This window comes from Opisthorchis viverrini (assembly GCF_000715545.1).
Source record: "Opisthorchis viverrini unplaced genomic scaffold opera_v5_285, whole genome shotgun sequence".
Taxonomy (NCBI): Eukaryota; Metazoa; Platyhelminthes; class Trematoda; order Opisthorchiida; family Opisthorchiidae; genus Opisthorchis; species Opisthorchis viverrini.
In genome coordinates this window covers 429,210-452,015 of record NW_008751941.1, presented here as the reverse complement: position 1 = coordinate 452,015, position 22,806 = coordinate 429,210, and the positions used below count along the sequence as shown (strand labels likewise).

The following is a 22,806-nucleotide window of genomic DNA, read 5'->3' as shown; positions in this document are numbered from 1 at the left end:
GACTTTAGTTATCCACTGTCGTCGAGACAACAAGTGCGGAATTATGTCAATGACCGACACAGTGCGTTTCAAGGCGCGCGGAATGTTGGCTCAGTAGTTTGGTGCGCGGTAGTCCCTTCCGAGGCCAGTCTCGCGATTGTGATGCGTAGTGCAATTACAGGAAAATCGCTGTAGAGCAAATCAGGGTACGAAGAAATCAAGAACAGCATGATTAAGTAGGTCAGCTGCTCAGATTTCCACACACACACACAAATGCTGAATTAGCAGTGTCGTACTGGGAGTCTTTGCGGAAGGTATGAGTGAACTAAATAATTCGAGATCAAAAGTACACAGGCACAGTAAGCAAATGAGCTGGAGAGTTACAGTGATCTAAAATAGGACCAAATGAAATGTTAGGACGGAATATCTCGTAGATCCGGACCAGTTGACCGAGGCGATTTTGACGGGCCTCAGAAACATGATTATTCATGCCCTCGTAGTGAGAAATTTCTTAGATGAGTAACATCCAAAATAATCATGGCTGTTTTTACTTTACTGTAAACACAATGATATTGACTTGTCCGAAATGACAAGCAACCTAATGCTAAAATGTTTGGATCCGTTCTTATATGCATTATAAAAATCAAGGGTCCATTGTCACCAAAATTTAGAACCAGATGAAGCAAGAAAGTGCACAATTCCTGCAACTGTTATATTGACTTTATTACTGGCTGGTGGACAAATAAATATGCTGTTATCGATATACACCAACCGACCCATAACTGCCTTAGGAGTGAGCAAGTGAATCATTGAATGAATATCACATGATCTGCCCAAGGAAATCGATAATATTGGGCAGTTTGAAAATTGCCATTTGGCTGGACCAGAAAGCATCTGGATAATACTATGTTCGCCATCGGTAGGTGAAAAAATGATACTGCAACTCTTTTCATTAAGTTTTACCGCGTCTATCACGTCCAATGACAGCCATTTGGTTGGGAATAAAATGATAAATGACTTCCCCTAATGGATGATCTTATGACAAATTAGTTTTGTGTAGGCCTATTGTGCATGATGAACAATATGCCGGACTCTTGACTTCGCTATCAATTCTAAGCCATTTTCAAATAAAACGTTATCATCCGCATGACATATTGGTTATCTAATTTTTTTTGGTCCATAAGCAAAATGGTCTCTCAGTTTTTTCGTGCAGTGAATCATAAAAGCTGAAGTTACCTTGGGGACACTACCACATGAGTTTTGTTCATTTCATTGATTGTGGCGTTCAGTATATGGGAATGTTCTACCTGGACCAGACTGTCTTGATGATGGCAAACATAAAATTCGGAATTTGAATTCCCACTGATTGTGTTCCAACTACATCGTTAGGACTTGTGCAGTTGCATCTTTTGCGTACTTTTGGGATACTAGCTACTGGTGGTAAAATTGGATGGCCACGTATTTTTAATTAGTCCTGTAGAGATTACTGTAGTCTTCTGTAAAATCATTGGTTGCATTTTACAGTGCTTAGCTTATGGTTGGAGTGCATTTGCTGCCCTCAGTGGCGCTCAGGCATCCAAACTATTGCCTTCAATGCATAGCTCCCTTCCCAATCCCCCCACTTAACAATCCACTGATAGTGATGTGTTTACGCACCCATTTATCAACTCCCGCCTCTAATACGCAGCTGCATACCCTACCTCCCCGAATCATCGGTGAGTGGAACTGTGGTAACTGCAGCCACTGTTGGACAAATACACGGTTATTACAGCTGACATAAACTGTTGCTAATCTGAAGACTGTAGAAGATAGTCACAAAAACCAACATGGTGGTCGCTGGAAGAGACAAAGTAGTGCACAAGCGGAACAGATGTCATAAAATATTCGTGGAAGCCTTTATATGGAGGAAAAAGCTTAAAACTGTTACCAGTGCAAGTAAACGGTTGGAAGACGCTTGCTGTGCAACTTTTATGCAGCAGATCAGGCTGAAGAATATTGTAAACAAGCGATTCGGTTGAGTCACCAGTGGAAACCAAGTTGATATTCAGATGAGTGTACTTGTTGAATGCTATCCAATTTTGGTTCAAGTAGAACTTGTGGACTGCTCCCACCTGATGAGTCCGATGCAAAAGAGCGAAACTAGACATCGAGTACGCAGACGACATAGCTCTACTTGTTGATATCCAATTTTGGTTCAAGTAGAACTTGTGGACTGCTCCCACCTGATGAGTCCGATGCAAAAGAGCGAAACTAGACATCGATCGAGCAGACGACATAGCTCTTCTAGGATCTGACCCCGTGGCATTGCAAACAATACTAAATAATATAAATAATTCTGCCTCGCGGTTTGGTATGCGCTTCACACCTGCAAAGTGTAAAGTGCTACTGCAAGACTGGGTGGGCTCGAACCCTAGCCTCATGCTTGCGGATGAACCGATTGAGGTAGTAGACAAATTTGTCTACCTGGGCAGCTGTATCAGTCCCGGTGGTCTCGCGAAAGATGATATTTCCATCCGGATTGGGAAGGCCAGAGCAGCTTTTGCGAACCTACGTCACCTGTGGCGTAGGCGTGACATCAGTTTCTCTGTCAAGGGTCGAGTTTACAATGCTGCGGTGCGCTCCATATTACTATATGGATCAGAAACCTGGCCGCTGCGCGCCGAGGACGTCAAAAGACTTTCAGTGTTTGACCATCGATGTCTTCGGAGCATTGCCCGAATCTGGTGGGAACACCGGATCAGCAATTCTGAAGTACGTCGAATGGTATTCGGGAGAAATAACTCATCCTCGATAGATGACCTGATCACACTGCACAGGTTGCGCTGGCTTAGCTACGTGCTGCGTATGCCAGTCGACCGGCTCCCACGAAGGGCTCTTTTCGCCGAACCATGTGAAGGGTGGAAGAGAGCCAGAGGCGGTCAAACAATGACTTGGCAGCGAAGTATGAAAGCCATTACCAGCAAACTCAGCTGCGCTGGTCACTGCCGTCTTCCTGGATGGGGACCCCGAGACGGGCCACATCAATGGCTAGAGACATTATCAGACATGGCCCAGTCGCGCCCTCAGTGGCGCTCGTGCATCCAAGCTATTGCCTTCAATGCATAGCTTCTTTTCCACCCCCCCGCTTGACAACTCACTGACAGTGCTGGATTTATGCACCAATTTACCAGCTCGCGCGTGCAATGCGCAGCTACTTACTGCCCAATCATCGGTGAACGAAACTATGGCAGCTACAACCAGTGTACGACCAGTACGCGGTTATTACAGCTGATAATGATGATGATGATTTGTGTAGTTTACTGTATGGATATTTACCGCGATATCTCAAATGTCATACCAACTGAAATACGGTTTGATGGTTGAGCAGCACATCCAGCTGAAGAGTATGAAAAAACGGTAGGTTCAATTAGGTCTTCCCTGGAGGAACAATGGGGTATGCAAATGAGTGTATTTGTCGTGACAGAAGACTTCGAAAGGCCTCATTCAGCATCATCATAATCAACATCAATAGCAGCAACTCCACTGCAGGCAGCAGTAGTAAATGATGCGGCTTTACAGCCACACATTCATGAGGAAGACGGAATTGGCGAACAGCTGAATGAAAGGCGCAGAACAGAAATTTAGTACAATTCGTCTTAAGTCCCGGAAAAAACAAAATGCAAATATGTCGATATTGGTCTAGAAACACATTCCAGTATTGCGCAGGAATGTAAGCCATTAGTGGGGTAAACCTAAAGTACATATGCGACCCTCTTTCTAACAGGGCCCAAAAACAAAACGGTCAAAGCACTTTGGCTACCAAGTCCGAATAGAAGTTAATACTATCACCCGCAAGTACATTGGAGCCGGTGAGTCAATCAATAAACAAAAGTTCACGAAAGATGGTCATGTGGTCTTAGTTTACAGAAACAACGAATACACAATGCTATCGAAAACATATTGAAGCATGCTTGGGAAGTGATATGATGTCTGTGTAGGTGGAGGCCTTGGCAGCAACACCAAAGAAGAGAATTGGTGCTTGACTACCGCAAAATCAGTTCAGTTTATTTAAATAAGGTTTTACAAAGGAAAACATGAGGTAATGATGAGGACTTAGGGGAAATCTACCAAAAAGAGCCGAAGTTGCCACACCTCTGGCAACCATCCAAACAAGAGGATCTGTTGGCATGCAAGTAACAGAAGTCGGTCAGCTTCCATATAGTTCACTGCCTTCAGCCAAGCAAAGGGGGGGACAAATGGACCCCAGGCTAAAAAGCTAACGGCAAAAAAACAGTCACTTTCCCTTGCATCTTTATTGCTCTTCTACCATGTCGTATTCTGTCCAGCTCTGGGTTTCCACCACACCAAGTTCCTGGCCTTTGAGATTCGTGCGTTTGCCTAGTCTGCCATACTAACAGTGAAGCTCCTAAAAATCCAAATATGATTATGGCGTTCCTCAGCTTCAAAGGTCTCCTCTTGGATTCTTGCAGGTATTTTCGAATACTTGATATTTCCTAGGATAACTCCACGCTTCGTGGATGCAAAGTATGTGTCAGGGGACTTGATAACCTTAGTCAACTCGCCCAATAGGACTTCAGCTTCATGCTCTTCTTCAAAAATGAGAACAGCGGCAACTGCATACTTCAGTTTGATAAGGACATCACTGGTAGAGGCTCCATAGTCCGTATCACTAAATTGGTAAATAAATTAAGTAAATGGAGACAGCGGCCATTTTATCGGACAACGCTGATTATATGAAAGCTTTTGGAGAGCTCCGCGTACAGTCTCACGTGTTCACAAGCATGTGAACAGAAAATGGCTTATGATATCCACAGATATCTGTAGGATACCCTGTTTAAAAATATTATTTTGTCGACAGAAGTGAACGCATCCTTGAGGTCGAGAAACTCCAAGATGGCATGACACTCATAAGTGCACTGGGACTGTGGCATCGCAGACGCTGTTTAAGAGTGCCGGTCATTCTTGAGTATGTTTTCCAGTTTTCTATGACGGTGCACTCCGTGAGTTATTTGTTATTTCTGAGGGCTGATTTTTAAACATAAACTTACCCCATTAGCTTCATCAAATCCGGCGAATTCGTATTCTTGTATCTCAAAACACCACAAGACGCGAAACCTTTCGATCCATTATCATCATCATTGTCAGCTGTAATAACCGCGTACATGTCATACAGTGGTTGTAGCTGCCACAGTTTCGCTCACCGATGATACGGGGAGGTGGGTTAGGTAGCTGCGCATTGGAGGCGGGAGTTGATAAATAAGTGTGTAGATACAGCGCTATCAGTGGGCTGTTAAGTGGGGGGATAGAGAATGGAGCTATGCATTGGAGACAAAGCTTGGATTCATGAGCCACATTGATGGGGTAAGTGGGCCATGTCTCGAACTACTGATGTGGCCTGTCTCGGGGTCCTCATCCAAGAAGACGGAGTGACCAGCGCAGCTGAGTTTGCTAGTAATAGCTTTTATACTTCGCTGCCAAGTCATTGTTTGACCGCCTCTGGCTCTCTTCCGCCCTTCACGTGACTGTGAAAAGAGCCCTTTGAGGAAGTCAGTTGACTGGCATACGGAGCACATGGCCAAGCAAGCGCAACCTATGCAGTATGATAATTTCATCGATCGAGGGTGAGTTATTTCTTCCAAAAACCACTCGACGTACTTCAGCATTGCTGTGTGTGCTGTCGTATTCAGTTGCTTGAAGCCGCTAATGCAGCACCATGCGATCAGTCTATCCACTGGCATATATATGAACACAAGAAAAATTATTTTCCTGCTACTGCATTAATTTTTGTCAGAGCTTTTGGTCTAGCGCCAATTAGGATAGGAAGATTGAAGACGTTCAACATCACCGAGACAATGACGACTGGATATGAATTGCTGGAATTTCGTTCATTCGTTTTTGTCAAATAATAATAATAATAATAATAATACTCGGTTCGGGTATTAATTTTTTACCAGCGCGCCCGGCTGTATTGGTTTCAGCGTGCATGACCAGTCTATCACCTATCTGCATACCAGCCAGTGCAGGCGTCATGACCCGTAATACTTGCAAAATCAAAAATATATCAATGATTCACTGAGATAATAAAAGGACAACAATGGGACAACGAAATAGGTTTGCCCACAGACACCCGGATGAAAAATTAAATTCTGAGTTCCTATTGCAGTTAAGTAATCCTCAGTACAAGTAGGTCCATAAAATTCAATATCTCGGTCACAATACCTCACTATTTACTATTGTTAAGCATATGGCGGGGCCTTCTACAAGGAGCTCAATTACAAATGACTGCTTCTAGTACGTGGTGACGTTGAACTGTTTTTCCGCTTTATTCCATGCACACGTAGTGTCACATGTATTAACCCTTTTAAAAATATTAGGAACGTGGTCTTCTACAAGTGTATCAGTTCAATAACTAAGGGCTTTCAGAAATGAGTGCGAGTTTCAGTTTGAGGGCCCGGATATGGGGTTAATTTGATTACATTAAGTGCATATTTTCAAGTGTCTACCTTACATCAAAATCACTCAGTAACCACCAGTTGAAACTGTGGTGGAGTGGTATTTCTTGAAGTATAGTCTCTGTCAGGTATGGAGGCGGGTTAAACAGACGGCCACTTGTCATGCTGCTTAAAATGAACCTTTCTTCATTGCCTATAAAAGTTATCAAATATGATCCCTTCACTCACTGATTTAGGCGAGCTATAAAATTATTCCAGCGACAGGATGAAAGGTGAAGAGCCAAACCAGGTAGACAAAATTAATTGTTCTTCTCGTACAACTTGTAAATGTGACAAAATGAAGCTTTCCTCATGTGTTTGGAGGTAAGGCTAAGATTAATCCAAGTTTTCTCAGTTACGTCCAAGTGTTACAGGTATTTGTTCCACTGTATCTTTTTTCAGGTAAAAATCTAACGTCACTCTCCGTACTTTTTATTGGCTCTCATCTGCTTCGCGTTTGGCATTGTCAAGCCGAATGCATTCCAAAAGCCCCGGACGTTCACCGGGAGCACCCATTTTGGAGCATGCGAGCATTTGAAAATCTACAGTATATGTACGGTTTTCCCATCGACTTTATGGGTGGTACTGTCAGCCAGTTCATGTTGAATACAACCAAATGTACAGGAGATTTGACAACAGCTAACAAGATAGCTTGCAACTTTGCGAACATACCTCAATATTGTCACTTTGGCATGTCACAACTATCCTCGCTCAGAGGCAAGCCCGGGAATGCGACTTGCCCCGGTCCATTTCTACCCGATTGGAGTGCTCAACCAAAGAAGGTCCCACCACCGACAGACCTGAGCACCCTTCATATTCTAACTTCGGAGACCGCAAGGAGACTTGGTGAAGATCCACCAGAGTGGAATCCGTCCTTTGATCAGTGGTTCAAAGATTGCGCTGACTGTGAGGATATGGTAAATATTGGTGGAATTTACTTGTGTAATTACACAAGGTACCTCCAAAAATTTGAGTATCGTACTGCAGACCTCCGAATAGTAGAATGGGATAAGTCGCAACAGAATCTTTTCTGTAAGTGGTTATCCAGTGACTCAGGTATTGTCACATTTGAGAATACGGTTTTATTTACCTGCTGGTTTTGTTTGTCACTCATTCTACGTACCACCGATTCCCATCAGTTTATTGCTGGTAAACCGGTGTGTCGGCTTCTGGTATTGATTTGGTTTATTCGGATATCGTAATGATGTATCCTCTCTCAATCGACTCCGGTTATATCTAACCTTTTGCCGTCAATGAAGCCGGTGTACGACTTGATATGTAGTTCAGGCTTAATTTACCACCAACATCAACGTCGATGGCAATGAGCACGGTTGTGTCACTCTGATGTGCGGATGGATAACATCTAAGTGACCCAATTTACGCTGGGCCGGAAGGATTCGGAACAATCTTACCATCCGATTCACTAAGGTTCCCATCGCTTGCTTCTATCCAGAAAGCTGGGACTAGTTTCTGCAGACGTCTCAACGTCTGTGTGTATTTCGTGGACTATAGTTGGGTTTCTTTTGCCTACTTTGTTGCTTGTCGTGATGTGACCCTCAATTAAATGATGCTCTCACTTTAGTAGAACTGTGCCGTCGGTAACGATGCTGATGTTACTGATAACTTTAGTAATGCTATGGTCAGGTATGCGAATGCATTGAGGGGTGCTGAGAAAATACTTAATTGTTAGCAAAGTCGAAGGAGCCTGATAGAATGCCTCAACCTCCACATCAAATCTAGATGCTGAATCACTGGGCTGTGTCCAAGTGACTACGTAATTGCCGGATTCTTACCAATGAGGGAATACTTTGTCAACCATACGTTATGTATGCTTTTAGCATAGAGAAATCACCTGAAACATCGGCTTGCGTTGTTAAATTAAGGAAAGACAAGGAATTCGTGCTCAAGGAATTTACTGGTAAGGATAACCATGGGAGCTTAGGTTGCATAATTAACGTCCACTAACTCGCAACATTTCAAATAGGTGACAAGTAGACGCAAATATCCTGTAATTATTTGTATTCTACTGGACAGTGGCGAACAGTCCTTAAGCTGGAGGGCACGTTTTCTGCCTTAAACGTTTCGCATCAGTACCACTTTCCGTATCGGATGAAATCTTTGGCATTCAAAGCCAGTAGAGATGTAAGATATGGCCGGCCGTCCTCGTGAACATGGGGTTTTTTTTGAAGAAAACTCAGATAACGTGAATGCTTATATGCATATGCACTGATAGCACATAGCTACCATCCATGAACGATGGTCATGCAACCAAAGCTGTCACTGAGGGAGCCAGTCATCATCAGGTTGTTCGACGCAAACAGCAAGATTGATATATAATGGCAGTATGTTTTTTCTAACTGTGAATTTTTTTCACTGCCTTTAAGTAGCTTTTGACTGAATATGGTAGCCATTCATTAACGAAGAAGAATTGCGTTCAAAATACCCTTGAGGTTCGCTGCAGAGATTGATCGTTCCTGCTGGACAAATTCTGCAAAGCGGATATTGAAATAAAAATTAAAAATAAACATAGTCCCGGGCACTTTTCGGCAGTAATTTCACTTCAGTTGGAACAGTAGTGATGCATGGCTGGCTTCATAAGAAAGAAAAGAAACGAGATCTCATACATTTCAGTTATCACAGTGTTTAATATTTTTGCATCCACAGCTCTATATGTGTATAAATTCTGCACAATCACCTGGAAACTTTTCATTAAGACAAATACGGATGTTCCAAAGATTCATCCATTCTGCCCTAATCCGTGTTCCGTGCGCCTGGGTCCTTGTTCAAAAGTGGAGAACGTAATCCCGGCATTAAAAACACCAGTCCTGCTGCACTCAGTTAGCGAAAGTAATTGCATTGTGATTGGGGACGGATTTTACGAAGGACAGTATGAATGTTTGTGTCGAAAGGTGGGTTAAAAGTTTTGAGTAGCACAATTTTATCACCGCTTTTTTATTTGTAATTTATGATCGAAAGTATCATGCACAAATTTCCAGTCGAGTTCAAACATTTTATTGTGTAAGAAGAGCACAGATGAGTTCACACGATGTTCTCCTTAATCATGGCGGAATTAAAATGCAAGGGCATAGGCATTCTGACTAAAGAGCGAAACCCTTACACAAAAACCGAATGAAATAAATACAAATTCGCGTCATAAAGACATGACCTATAAAGACAGACATCTGCACTTTTGTGTCAAAAAATGCAGGCCGACCTCGGGATTTATCGGCAACTGTCATATAACAGTTGTTAAAGGGTCCCACATGAAAAATCAGCCGGAAAATTCCAGTATTCTAGCCAGTAAGACAGATGGTTGTACAAAAACCGAAATTTACATGATCTGTTCGACGTACCATCCTGTTCATGGCAAGCCAACCCATCAATAATCTATAGAAGTCGTGGTTGGCTGATGAATTAGCGGAAACTTTGAAATCTCTTATTTTGAAATCGGTTGTTTTTATTGTCTTCTTGTAGTGGTCAGTATCATTCTAATAGACTAATTTCTGTATGCCTGTAGCGACGTCAGTTCGTATACATAATAACAGTTAAGTGATATGGTCCGTTTCATCCAGTTTTACGTCGTCCAACCGATGGATGAAACACGTACAAGGAACTGTTATAGATGTAAGAAGATGTAAGAAGTAAGAATAATGATAGACTCTCCGTTGTGATATAGGACGCTTTCAAATACTGCGGAAAATGCGACTATTTATTAATCGCCAATACCTACCACTTCGATACATATCTGGAGACAGTCAAATTATTGTATTTAGTTCACAGGAATGTGCACGTAATATTTTAAAAAGATAACACAGCTGTGTCCAGCCTCAAATCTGTAAGGAGCTGGCTTCTGTTTCTTTGCATAAAAACATTAAAGATGCCAGATTAATGTTTAAACCCCTAGTTGAAGTCCAATAAAAACCAAAGGGGCACAATACAGTGCAGTGTTACTGAATTGCGGGATATCAAAATTTGTTAGTGGATATTTCTTAACGACGGAAAACATAAACCGATCTCTCCTCCATAGTTTTGTAAAAACGTGCTGTGGAGGTTGACGGTGAGATGCATAATGCATGCCTTTCAATTCTTGACCAGATTATAATGACAGGTGGTGCTGGACTTTTATTTTCGTTACTTTTAGCCAGTATATATATATATATATATATATATATTCTTAGAAGACTTCCGAAAAACTTGTGTTTTCTGATCGTATTCGTCACTTACCATCCCAAAGTTGTGCTACCCAATGAAATAGCCATACAAGTATGATAAACAGGCGAGAGTCACCAAGTTAATTTTTCTAAAGTGAATGCTTGTCTTCGTTTCACATCGGATGAACTAGGAAGTACCAGCAACTTACCTTATGAAGCACTGTATGTACTTCGAGTAAGTTAACTTTATATTCCCTGCAAGCCGCCCAACCGGCGGTCCTAATACTTTCAACGTTCGATGATAGATGAAAAACGCGCTCCATCTTTCATGTTCACTTGCACGTTCAGCAGAAAGAGCAAATTTCGGACAATTTCCTGGCCAAATATGCTACTTTTAGGGTTCCTGAAAACATTAGGCAGCCCACGACTGGTTTCTCCCGTCTTTGGGCTCACCAGGTAAGCGCAGTTACTCAGCTTCCACCATCCTCATACTCTACATCTCTCACCATCTTTAACTTCATCTAGTTTTGGTGTCACTTGAACTTTACAGTGAGAAGCTGGGCTTATTGACCGCTTCATTATACAGCGCTTCTGATACCCCATTGAAATCATTCATATAGAGGTAGATGAATTTTCATGGTCTTCATCCCATCGTACAGGGTTACGTTTGGAATAAGGACTCAAAGACTTGCATGCCGCATGATTTGTGCGCGCTAAACGAAGCTGAACGACGGAAGAATTCTTCAATCGAACCGATTTGCTCGGAAGCTGGCACACTCCGTTGCATTTCATTCCCCCCGCCTACAACAGAAAGCCAGAGGTCTGATGACATTTCTGCCAGTGTGCAACTTGCTTCTCGGTATGCATGCGTCTGTCGAAGCGGATATATGGGTCCAAGGTGTGAACGTCTTCGGGATCCATGCATTGAAGTAAATTGCTCATTTTGTTGGTAATTTGAAGGTTTCCCGGTGATTAGTGATTTTGACTGACGAAGCAGTCAAACGTACATAGTCGTCCTTCAGTGTTTTTGTGACAGAAACGGAGACGTAGTAACTTTTCTAACAGTTCCTGAAAGCTGTTCCAACGCAACTTTTATGTTTTTTTTATGATTTCACATATAATTTGCAAGAGTTCTCCAGGACCAACATGTCACCTGGTAATTTGTTGCGTGACGCAAAATGCCGGGCTCTGTCGTGTTACCACTACGAGTTGCCAGTGCATAGTGGCCATTTCTAAAAAAAGATAACCAATAAATACCGCACAGTTGTTTATTCTTACAAAGAAAAATTCGAAAGAAGCCACAAAACTGCAGTCTTTCGACAAATAAGATAATAACTGCTCTGCTAATAGTGAAGAACCCAGTTCTGCAGGTAATATAGATAGCAAATGTTCAGGTTTGTGGGATTTACAGGTTGTTGTCTAAAATGCTAGTAATGTGTGATGGCACTGGTGTCCGCGGTTCTTTAGCTATAAATCAGACCACAATACGGACTTTCAAATGTTGTGCCGCAGTGAAATAAATGGCTGCTTTGGTGGTGGTCGCTGTGATGGTAGGAGCAGCGGTGTTGAGGACGCTAGTGGCCCAGAGTTAGTGCTTGGTGAGCGTGATTCTAGTGGCACTGGTGGTACTGTTGACTGTAATGTTTACAACATGTAGGTACTGATGTTACCAGGATACTTATGGTATGATCGTGTTTTTTTCTTTTGATTTGGTGCCACCATCCCTGACTAGGCATTGGAAATCCTTCAGTTAGGGTGGTAATGCTTTTCGTAATAAGGGCGAACGCTCACGAAACCCAATTTCATCGCGGCTTCTCTGAAGGGCTTGTACGCAGTGTTTCGCAGCGTTTAATGGGATTGACAAATTTGATGGCTCGTAGATTTGTGAACATTATGAGTTTCCACAGTGAGACCAAATCGGCGCAATCTTTTCTTGGCTCCTGTTTCATTCTGCCGTCTTGAAGATTAGCATCGTTGGCATTACCTACCAGATGGCTAATACTTACAGCCCATGTCGCAGTTGATTCAAATGGGTGTAAATTAATCATAAGATTCCCCGTACGTCAGTGATGCTTGGATGAAATTGAACCCGTCCGGCCAGTCTTAGTTTACTGCTGAGGCTTGATCATCAAACCGCATAACGTAAATCTCTGTTGTCTGTCAGGCAATTCCACCAAATAGGGGTTTTAAATTAATCTGTAATAGGATGTAGTACTCCTTAGGAAAGAGATGCTGACAGCTAAGTGATGGTGACAGAAGCTGTTGTCGTCGATGGGTGAATCTGGTGGTGCCAGTGACCATGGGATTCGTAGGAAGAGCAGGACTGAAATCTGTTCCGGTTGGATGCATACAAGCTGCCGGGTACATGAGAGCTCCATGGTTGTCATCACTCTTGGTAGAAAACGGAAGATGTCACGCCTGGCAGAACTGTCCATATGAAGAAGAACCGCTATTTCTAAGTGCCTTTCAGTCGTGTGAGTATTCTTTGCTTTTAATCCTGGGGATCAGTATGATAACGGCAGTTACTCTACACAAAATTCGTTCTGCTCAAACAGTCGTCATAAAGCGTCTGGTTTGGAGAGGCTGGCAAGCACCATTGTGTTTCAACACGTTTTCTACATAGGATGTGTGTCGAATGGCTTGAGTCTCCACTTCATCAAATTTCACTTTGCATTTGGTTCCGAAATCTTGCGCATTCGACTTACACAATGGTTGTGACAATTTGTGACGCAAATTGGTGATTTTCCTTCCAAAGTATCTTCTCCCTGCTCCTTTTCTTGACCTGATGTTATTTGATAATTACCAAACTATAACCCTAACAGGCATGGAAAACTCTGAGTCTAAATTCAACGCTCACTTCACTATTACTGTAAGTGAGGTCATTGTGGAGGCTGAGACGAAGATCAGAAAATTGGAATAACTCCACTTTCCATTGTCCAAGAGGGTATCTTGTGGATATCTCATTTGTTCTGGCCGTTTTTCGATCACCATATTTGATTGGATATTTCAAGCAACCACTTAGACGTTATTGGTTTCTCCATAAACGAGAGATGAATGGCCTCTTTATGGAGGGGACATGTGTGGTATCCGAATGCACGAACCAAGGTTCATAGAGGTAATTCGTCTTTACGTAAAAACAACTCATACTTGTATGTTATTTCGCTCTGACTCTGGGTATTCGTTTCATTTCGGCCTGAATCTGCATGTCTAACCGAACTTGTACTCATTAAAGAGAGTTATTTCAATTGTTCGATATTCTTTGTATACATTTGGTTAGCTGGACAAGTTCTGGACAGTTTCACAGTACAAACCTCAGCAGTTCTCAGCACACGCTCAGCGAGTCTTCAGGGATATCCCTTGGTCGTTTATTGCACCAGGTGCCATATTACAAGTCTGGTCTAGATGTGGCTGCCAGACGTAAGCGGACATGATTGTGCATCATTCATGTTCTCCGCAGATGAGAACAAATACCAAAAATACGGGGAAATTGGCCACTACAAGATTGAAGTGGGTGGTCGTCCTGTGACAGTGGGCTACCAAACCACATATTTCTGGACTAGGCCGGTATATAATCTAGGACCAACACAGGCGAAGCCAGCATAACGAGGGGAGATGAGCGTTGCAAACCATAGATCCTAAACAAAAGTGCAACTAAGTGTGGCAGGAAGATAGAACTGGAGTAGAGTTTTCGCAGCAAGTATCTACCATAATCAGAGGAGTCATGAAGCAAGACAAATGGAAGAGTATAATGTCATTCGTTCTTTCAAAGCTATTAGATGTCATCAAGAGATTATGTGAAACAAAAGATATGTAGATCCTGGGTTCGGTTTGTGGTTTCACATTAGCTGCTTTGCGAAAGGCACTGACAAGTGAAGGAAATCATCACATTTTGGTCCAATGCGCCACGTTACGGTAGCAATGATTAATATATTTGTGTGGCAGAACGCTTTCTATGAAAACTGTTTACAGGCGCCTGTCCACCATGATTTTAAAATGGCTATATTAAAGGAAGGTAAATTCATACCACTGCATACGATAGTATATATGCAGTCATCACCTGTCTGTGCACTGAAAAAGCACGTCTGTACTTTAAAAATCCATGTAGACTGCTTCTGTCACGTTCTCTACTTTTAGGATCCCTATTATCCACTTCGTTAAGTTAACTAACTTCTCAACGGTTTTTCCATGAATACAGAGCAGCAAACCTGGATCCGTGGCTGGTGAACAAGCTTGCCGAACGTATCTGGGAAACAAATGTACACCACACAACGGGACTGATTACTACTTTTGCAAGTGTGCAGAAAACTGGGTTCATGATTCGACATTCCCCTTCCCCAATTGTTATAGAAGAAGAAGCATTTGTGATCGGGTAAGTACAGTAGATGTCCAGGCATAAATTACCGTCTGGATTTTGAATTGCTTGTTTAGCGTTTCGCCGGCAGGGCTGCGTATAACATTTGTTAATTTCACCTACTCAACCGTAAACAGTAGTGTAAAACTTGCGTGTCTCGCAGCACGGTACATTTGTTGAATTTATTGATCCTCCTTGTCCACCGAAGGTTTAACTCGTCTATCAGAGTGCTTTACTTAACTACAGAACTAGCTCTACATTAACCGGTTATTCTCAAAATTCTCTGGTACTGCTGTGAAATGAAAATGAAAATGATGGTGATGATGATTGCCATGCTATTGACGATTAGGCAAATGGCAGATACGAAAAGCACTCATCTGAAAAATTCACGCTGATTTTCTCCAACAAATGATCCTGGAATATTAAATTATTTTCAAATGAGCACATTCTCATACTCTTTACTGCTCGAATAGGTCCCTTATTGAGATGTGAACTTACCTATTGTTGATTGACCTGATAGATCAATTGAAATTACCTATTGCCGTTCCAAATGTTTACGACATTGTTACCACAATTTAGCTCTGGATTTTTGGAGAGAACTTCTCAACTGAAATGTGGACAAGGCTGGCTCATATGTGAACCAGTGTGGGGTTTTTCATGACACGGTTTGCTACTCATAACGACGAGGATACCATATGCGTGAGGCTCAGTCATCGTCATCACCATCAGCAACAGCAGCAGCATCAGCTGTAAGAACCACGCACTGGCCGTATAAAAGTTCCTGCTGCTACAGTTTCGTCCACTGTAGGGTTATTAGCTGCGCCTTAAAGGCGGTAGCTGATATGAGTGATACGTAAATACAGGGTTGCCGGTGAACTTTCCACTGAGATGCTGGGAGGAGAATCATGCAATGAAGGCAATAGGCTGAATGCACGAGCTCTATTGGGGGCACAACTGGGCCACGTTTGATAATGTCTCCAACAACTGGTGTTTCGCTCATTGTGGCCCCAATCCAAAGAGATGGCAATAATCAGCGCAGATGAGTTTGCTATTAATGGATTCCATACGTCGCTGCCAATCCTTTTGAGTTTCGCTATAAAGCCCAAGGTGATCTGTAAATTAATGCATTCCACCAAAACAGTATATTAATTGCGTAGAGTGCGACAGTCTGGAGAATAGGTTCATAGATCAGTTAACACACTGTTCATTCAATAACCGAAGAATAGCCCTGTAGAAAAGTGTGGACTTGGTTAAATCAGCCAATAAGATCTTTGAGCCATAAAGCACAATGCACCACATCGCTGTGTTAAATCCCTTACCTCAACTAACATCACAGGCATCATAGGCAATTTGAAGAGACCAGTATTTATTCACCTGGGACCACACCAGCTGGATTTTAAAGCTCCTAATGGGTTCGGGAAAGCGACAAAATTGTTGCTGAATGCTTCTGATCCCCATTTGCAAGTCAACTTTCAATAGAATTCACCTAATCGATGTTAAGTTAAAGAAGAGACGAAAAGGAAATCGAAGACACGGTAATTTACTTTATTATACATCCATTAGGTGATCTGCCGCAATCGTGGTACGTGTGTGAGTTCCTCCGATCAAAGAGCGTTCCTCTGTCTATGCGAGTATGGATGGCATGGTCGACTGTGTGAACTGCCCGATGTTCGTCATTGGTAAGTTGATGTTTGGAGTGGCGGCTATCCTGAATAGAATAGTGTAAATCAAATGAGGCACCGTTCATTTCATTTAATGCCACACACTAATGCTGACGCTCTATTAGCAACAGCGAACGAAGAAATCATTCAGTATTTACTTTTTCACTTTCTTACAAGTGAATTGTAATCAAAACAGCTACGAGAATTTTTGTTCTGAGTTTATGACCACAAGGATTCATTAGAAACGATTCATTCGTAAACAGATCAATCACCGGAAAGCGGTCAGCTTCGTACAATATGAACCAGTCAGTGGAGATTAAGAAATCAACCTCGTCAAAATCTGCTGTTAACGTTTTTCGGAAACAACAGTCTACTAAAGAATAAGCAGAAGACTCCAATCAATATTTTATTCTGTGAGTGACTTACATGGCTTGCATAACCATGAACATTCGTGAGAAGCGCACTGCTAACGATTTTCAATGAAAGTGAACTAGCTTCATCTGTACAGCCAGTTCACCTTTATTGAAAATCAAGGCTTTTAGGCTTTTGGGCACGGGTTGGCTTCATTTACCGAAGGAAAACTTCAACATGGTATTTCCACATTTCGTTATATTACCAACACTTTAGAGTGTGTTTGACGCATTTCCACACGCACCCTCCGGAACACACGCTCGCTCAACTAGTGAGCGTGGTTGGTGAATGGCACTTAGTGTAGGACTCAGTTTTACAATGTTTTCAAAAATTTGGGCACGAGTCGGTCTCTATCTGGTGGTCACAGGTTTACCTGATCATGATAAGAGACTCAAATGCATATAGTTAGATCTGTCGTTCTTCGTGGCCCGCTTCAACTGTATATGTTGCACCACGTAGAACGATATGTTGAACATAAGAACTCAGAGACCGCAACTACCTGATGGACCCCAAGAAGGCGAAAACGAGTTACCCAGTAAGGAGTCTTGTAACCCAATAAGTAGTGTTACACCTTGATTATATTTCGTGCTCCGACCAATTCTGTGTTGAAATAAACGTTGTACAGTGGTGATGCGTAAATACGAATGACAGCAGGGACAAGTTTTGAGGCGCAGTATTATGCAACGAAAATGCACACTGGCTTGAGCTCACTAATGTGTTGTTTGAACAAGTACCAACAACTCCGTGGAATAATGGATATACACCAGAATGCACCTCACCTGGGAAAATTCGCTAAACCCGACTCAGTTTTACGCAGTGCTTGCCACTTTGTATATACCCTGGGCATACAAACAAAACAGTTTCAAGTGTCAGTCAGATAACATATTGACTTAACCGATTCATCTACTCGCCCAAAATATGATTCTACATGGGTTTTGTAAATCGGCGCCGTGCACACTCCACAATGTTCATTATTGGAACGAGAGTGCACCACCTTCTCATATGATTTGGTTTACAGTGTAGTCGCTTTTTGACTGATGAAAATTGATCAAATGGTTCCTAAGAGTAACTAATGTAGATGCAGATTCCTGCAGGCTATTAACCATGTATCTTAGCTACCTTAGTATAACTCTTTGCACAAGTGATTGTAAACATGAACACCTAGCAGTTGTATTTAGAAGTCTTAATAGGGCTTTCTTCGATGGTCGTCTACCTGAAGTTAGTGTAAAATGGATGCCTCTCAGGGAGATGTATATCGCCCTCTTACGTATTGTTTTTGACAAGCTCGTGTGAATACTTATTTGCAAAGGTTACCTTGGGGCCCGTGGACCCTGTGTTCTGCTCCTCTGTGTGGTGGGAGGGGTTGGCATAGCCGTACAAGAGAATGTCGCGTGCCAGTCAACAATGTCACAGGTCTCGGCCAATGTCAAGGGAACTCGGTTGAGTTTCGACCCTGTCGGAGTGGGTAAGTTTTCCACAAGGATTTACTTTAGTACACTTCACCGACAGGTACTGCAAATCGCCTGCAAACCACCTCAACTTATCGTCATTGTCAACCTGTCGTACGTCAAATTATCAACCAAGTTATCAAGCGTCATACACAAAACTATATACATACAGTATGAGATGTGGCACAAGGGATAAATTAATTCATATGATGTTCGGTTATTGATCTACGTTGATGAAGAATAAAGTACAACCACTGGATCACGTCAATTATCGTCCGGATAATGGTGTGGACAAGAAAAAACAGCTACGCTCACAGGTGATCACTGAGCGCAAATCACTTCGGAGCCACTTAAATTTTTCTTGCAGTCACTGGTCAGAAACACATCTCGATGACTAGACCGGATAGGCAACGATCCTGAGAACACGACGAAGATGCATCAAATTATCACTAAATTGTAGCTGATACTTGGGACAACACGTCAATGGTTGCTCTGAAAGTGATTGTGCTGCTCCCGCTTTTGAGAAACAATTTTGAATTTTGGATTGGATTTTGAAACATTGTATCAAGCGCGCAGAAACCGCATAGGTCATTCCTTGGGGTTATTTTGCAATGAATCGAAATGAAACAGCGGATGGAAATAAAATCGCCATCAAACTTATTTTGCTTATTTTGCTTATTTTGCAGAAGGCCGGCACCCATCCAGCAACAAGCTGGAATCATAGAAAAACAAAGAACCAGTTGAAATGTGATGGTTGTTTCCATCCGGTTACAGCTGAGTGGTCGTTATAAAGTTGGGAACATACAGAGGCTTTTTTCATAAAGGAGACTACTCACAAGGTCGCTGAAAAAAGAGGCGGTATTTCACAACCAAATATATTTTTCATATTTCAAGCAGCATTGTTAATGTGCAGCTGTAGGTAACCGTCAAGTTTTAAGTCGATTTTCTCAAAAGCACAGATTGGATCAGCCTATGCAAGTGATTCAAGTGATTGTCGTTGGGTGGTCTAAACTATATCATAATGATTAGTCCTGGATAATCCTAGTCTCAGAATAACACATGGAAGAGTTGGAATAGCCCCATTGCTGCTTTTTTATTTATAATGCTGGGGTTTGAAAGTAATCAAGTAAAGAGCGTGAAGTCCTGACCGTTTGGAGTGACCTTCATCATTGAACTGCTTTCTCCAGCACATTGTGGGCAATAAATTTCGTTGGTGCCTTATGAACTGGCCAAAATAAGGTCACGACCGCCAGCTTAGTAACTGGATATAAGGATAAAATGTAGTTGTTCCCATAAGGTCAAATTAATTAGTCGGGCAAAGTTAGCTTCATAGTTTTGTGTTGCAAGATAGAGTTGCGTATTAGCTGTTGTATGGGTATTGTGTGATTGTGTGAAGAAAAGCTTTTTGTTGGAAAACAATCAGACCCAGTGACTTCTGATTTCGTAGGTGATCGGCGTGAAGACATGTGGAACTTCCCTGGCCTACTCCGTTAAGGAGCATATGCCTCGGGCTCTGCTCGCTATTTTCACTGTTCAGCCTGGATTGCTCGTTTTCGCTCTCCCTCCATTCATTACATTCTTTCAAGCATATGATATGAGGGTGGCTTATCGTACGAATGCATCTGAACTGGATACAGAACGCCACACTATTTGTTACCTCCATATTAAAATTGTAGCACCTTTCCTAGCTTATCGAATGTGAATTCAAAAGAAGATAATCTGATCCATATACGTCGCCAAATCCTCCGAGGCAACATCAAGCTTTCTATTAGTTACAAGTGAATGGGTGATTATTGATTGTCGGTTGATAAAAATCGGCCAACAAACGCAGTCAACCATCCTACTGGTGGATCAGTCGATTTCAGAAACTGAAGCATTCCTGGCTTGCACAGACTCACGATAGGGAGGTTTCACGAGAGATAAGCTAAATCTTTACCTAATAAGACCTCATCGATAGTTGGTTGTTATTACTGTTACTTGCTGTTATTTGTTTTTTTTTTCAATTCATCCAGGTGCCCGGATCCTGTCCGAAGTTACGTACCAATGATAAAGCTGATAATCTTTTTTGGTTGTTGCCTGCTGACACTACAAGCTTCAGTTGGATTTATATACCTTCTCTTGAAAATGGAATACTTGTAAATTGGCGTCGTATTTAATTGTTTATTCGATTTGTATTTGAACTGCACTGTTTGTTCCAACTAAAAACAATTTTTTGATATGCAAGTTTTGGGCCAAACAATTTTTGTGGTCACGAAAATAGGGGCCAGTCAAACTTGCAGTTTCAAAAAACCAGTCAAGGTAATGGTTATGATGATGAAGCGAATGCGACATTACTAAGAAACAGAACTTCCGTTAATAACGTGATCCCTGTTCCATTGTGTCGGTTATCATGTCCATGTTTACACCAGGTTTTTTCTCATAAAACACAGCAGAATAAACGTACGAAGTGCGTTTCAAGCTCCTCCGTTTCGTGCTTTTAGTCTGCTGAATGACTTGACCCCTAAAGGCCTTTTGTACAGAGCTTTTTATGTTCAGATAATGAAAACTCGCTACCTGCAAAAGTAAGCGCACCAAACTGGTTTCACGTACCTTATCCACTTCTCCAATGCTAGGTCAATAGAACTGATGAAGCTTCTGGTAGAATGGAGTTTTATTTTTCCTTTCACAAATCATCTGATGTAGGATTTTGACCGTAATGGTGATCCGTGAAACCTCAGAAAATTCAGGCATTAATGGTTTTAATATCATATTATTAGTTTACATCAAGCGGCATGACCATTGCAAGAAGAAACTGTCGTTGTGTTTATTCATCACTGGGATTACGGACTCAACTCTCCGAACTGAAAGCTGGCTAGCTGTAAATTACGAGCATTTTTCCGGTGCTACTTATTTCAGAAAAGAAACGAAACTGAATCTCAGCGTTGGGGTCTCAAGACAGCTTGCACGCAGCATACTCTGTGGAAGAATAAGTACGATAATGACTACAGCGGACTAAGTTTAGTACCAGCTCAATCAGTTCAAACACATAGATCGGATCAAAAGTGATTGTGGATTACAACACCGCCTCATTCACAAATGTTAGTAGTGAAACAGCAGTTAAACGAAATCCGAAGCAGATCTTCTCCTTATTAGTACCACTTTTGGCGACGAAAATTTCGTAAATATCGAGTAGGGTGCCCCAACCAGAGGTAAAATTCAGTACAAACTGTGAATTAACAGTAATTTTGCAAAGGGTCATGAGAGTTTGGCTCTAAATTCAAGCAGTGGTTGAAATATCCAAAGTAAGAACTTTACACAAGTACCCGCAGCTGAAAAAAGATAAGTTAATCCACGGTCACGTAACGTTCCCTCTGCTGTCAACGTGGATAACCACTATTCTATATCAGGTTAATCATTGGATGAGCCTGCGACTCATTCGTGAGTGAGATGCGCATATCAAAAGGAGACCAACCTGCATGTATCAGTCCGTAATAAACCCGCTCACACTGGGCCTGTTATAGCGCTGAGCCAACAGCGTTAGTTTGGTGGCTTATCAAAACGTTGCGCTGCCAAGCTGCTAGTGCAACTCGTTGTTCCCAATGCTTGTTGTTCCCAATACTTGTTGTTCTCAATGTTCCCCGCTGTTCCCAATGCACGCTGTGTTTCACTAATCAAATGAAGGCGATTTTAACGCTTCAGAAATTAGAAAAGCCGGACTAGCTAGAACGAGGTTTTCTAAGAGTTTACCTGAGAAATTTGCACAATTATGATGACTCACTATTCTGAACTGTTCAAAAGCTTATTGGGAACTCGCTATTCGAAAACGATGTCATGGTCGCACTGTGGAACCCCCATCTATTACACGCTATCTGTTGACTTCTGCGATCGAGCAATTTTCCATGGTGACGTCATAACGGTAGTTAACCGAGAGCTTGGCTGCAACATCCATACAACCTGAATGAAGCACAAGGGCTGAGATATTGTCAGGCTACGCAAGCTCGGACAGAACAGTTAAGAATCAAACGTTGATTTCAAACCGAAACATCCAGCTAATCGTTTGATACGGTTGGTGGTGTGAAGAGATCGGGGTTTTGTGAGGATTTCGTCCTGTAATTGAATGTGATTCATGCTGAAAAGCCGAGAGGCACTGTACAGCTGTTTCATTCTTGACTTCACTCACAGGACGAAATCTTCACAAAACACCAAATTCTCCTCACACTACCAACAATCTATAAGTAGCTGAGTGGAAGAGTCAACTTGATCCAATGAGTGAAACTTCTATCTGAGAAGTTGTTGCTCGAAAAGCCAGTCAACACGTGTGACCGCCTGATGTGG

The 22,806-nt window shown here is 42.1% G+C and overlaps 1 protein-coding gene across 1 annotated transcript; it reads left to right on the top strand.

Moving 5' to 3' along the window:
- Window positions 1–865: 865 nt before the first annotated feature.
- T265_09532 (hypothetical protein) lies at window positions 866–20,695 on the top strand (the record flags this gene model as incomplete). Its single annotated transcript, XM_009175631.1, has 9 exons — window positions 866–898; window positions 2,360–2,542; window positions 6,873–7,502; window positions 9,135–9,379; window positions 11,281–11,550; window positions 14,817–14,990; window positions 16,536–16,651; window positions 18,354–18,509; window positions 20,505–20,695. The coding sequence occupies 9 exons, from the start codon at window positions 886–888 to the stop codon at window positions 20,629–20,631; spliced, it is 1,914 nt and encodes a 637-aa protein (XP_009173895.1).
- Window positions 20,696–22,806: the final 2,111 nt, after the last annotated feature.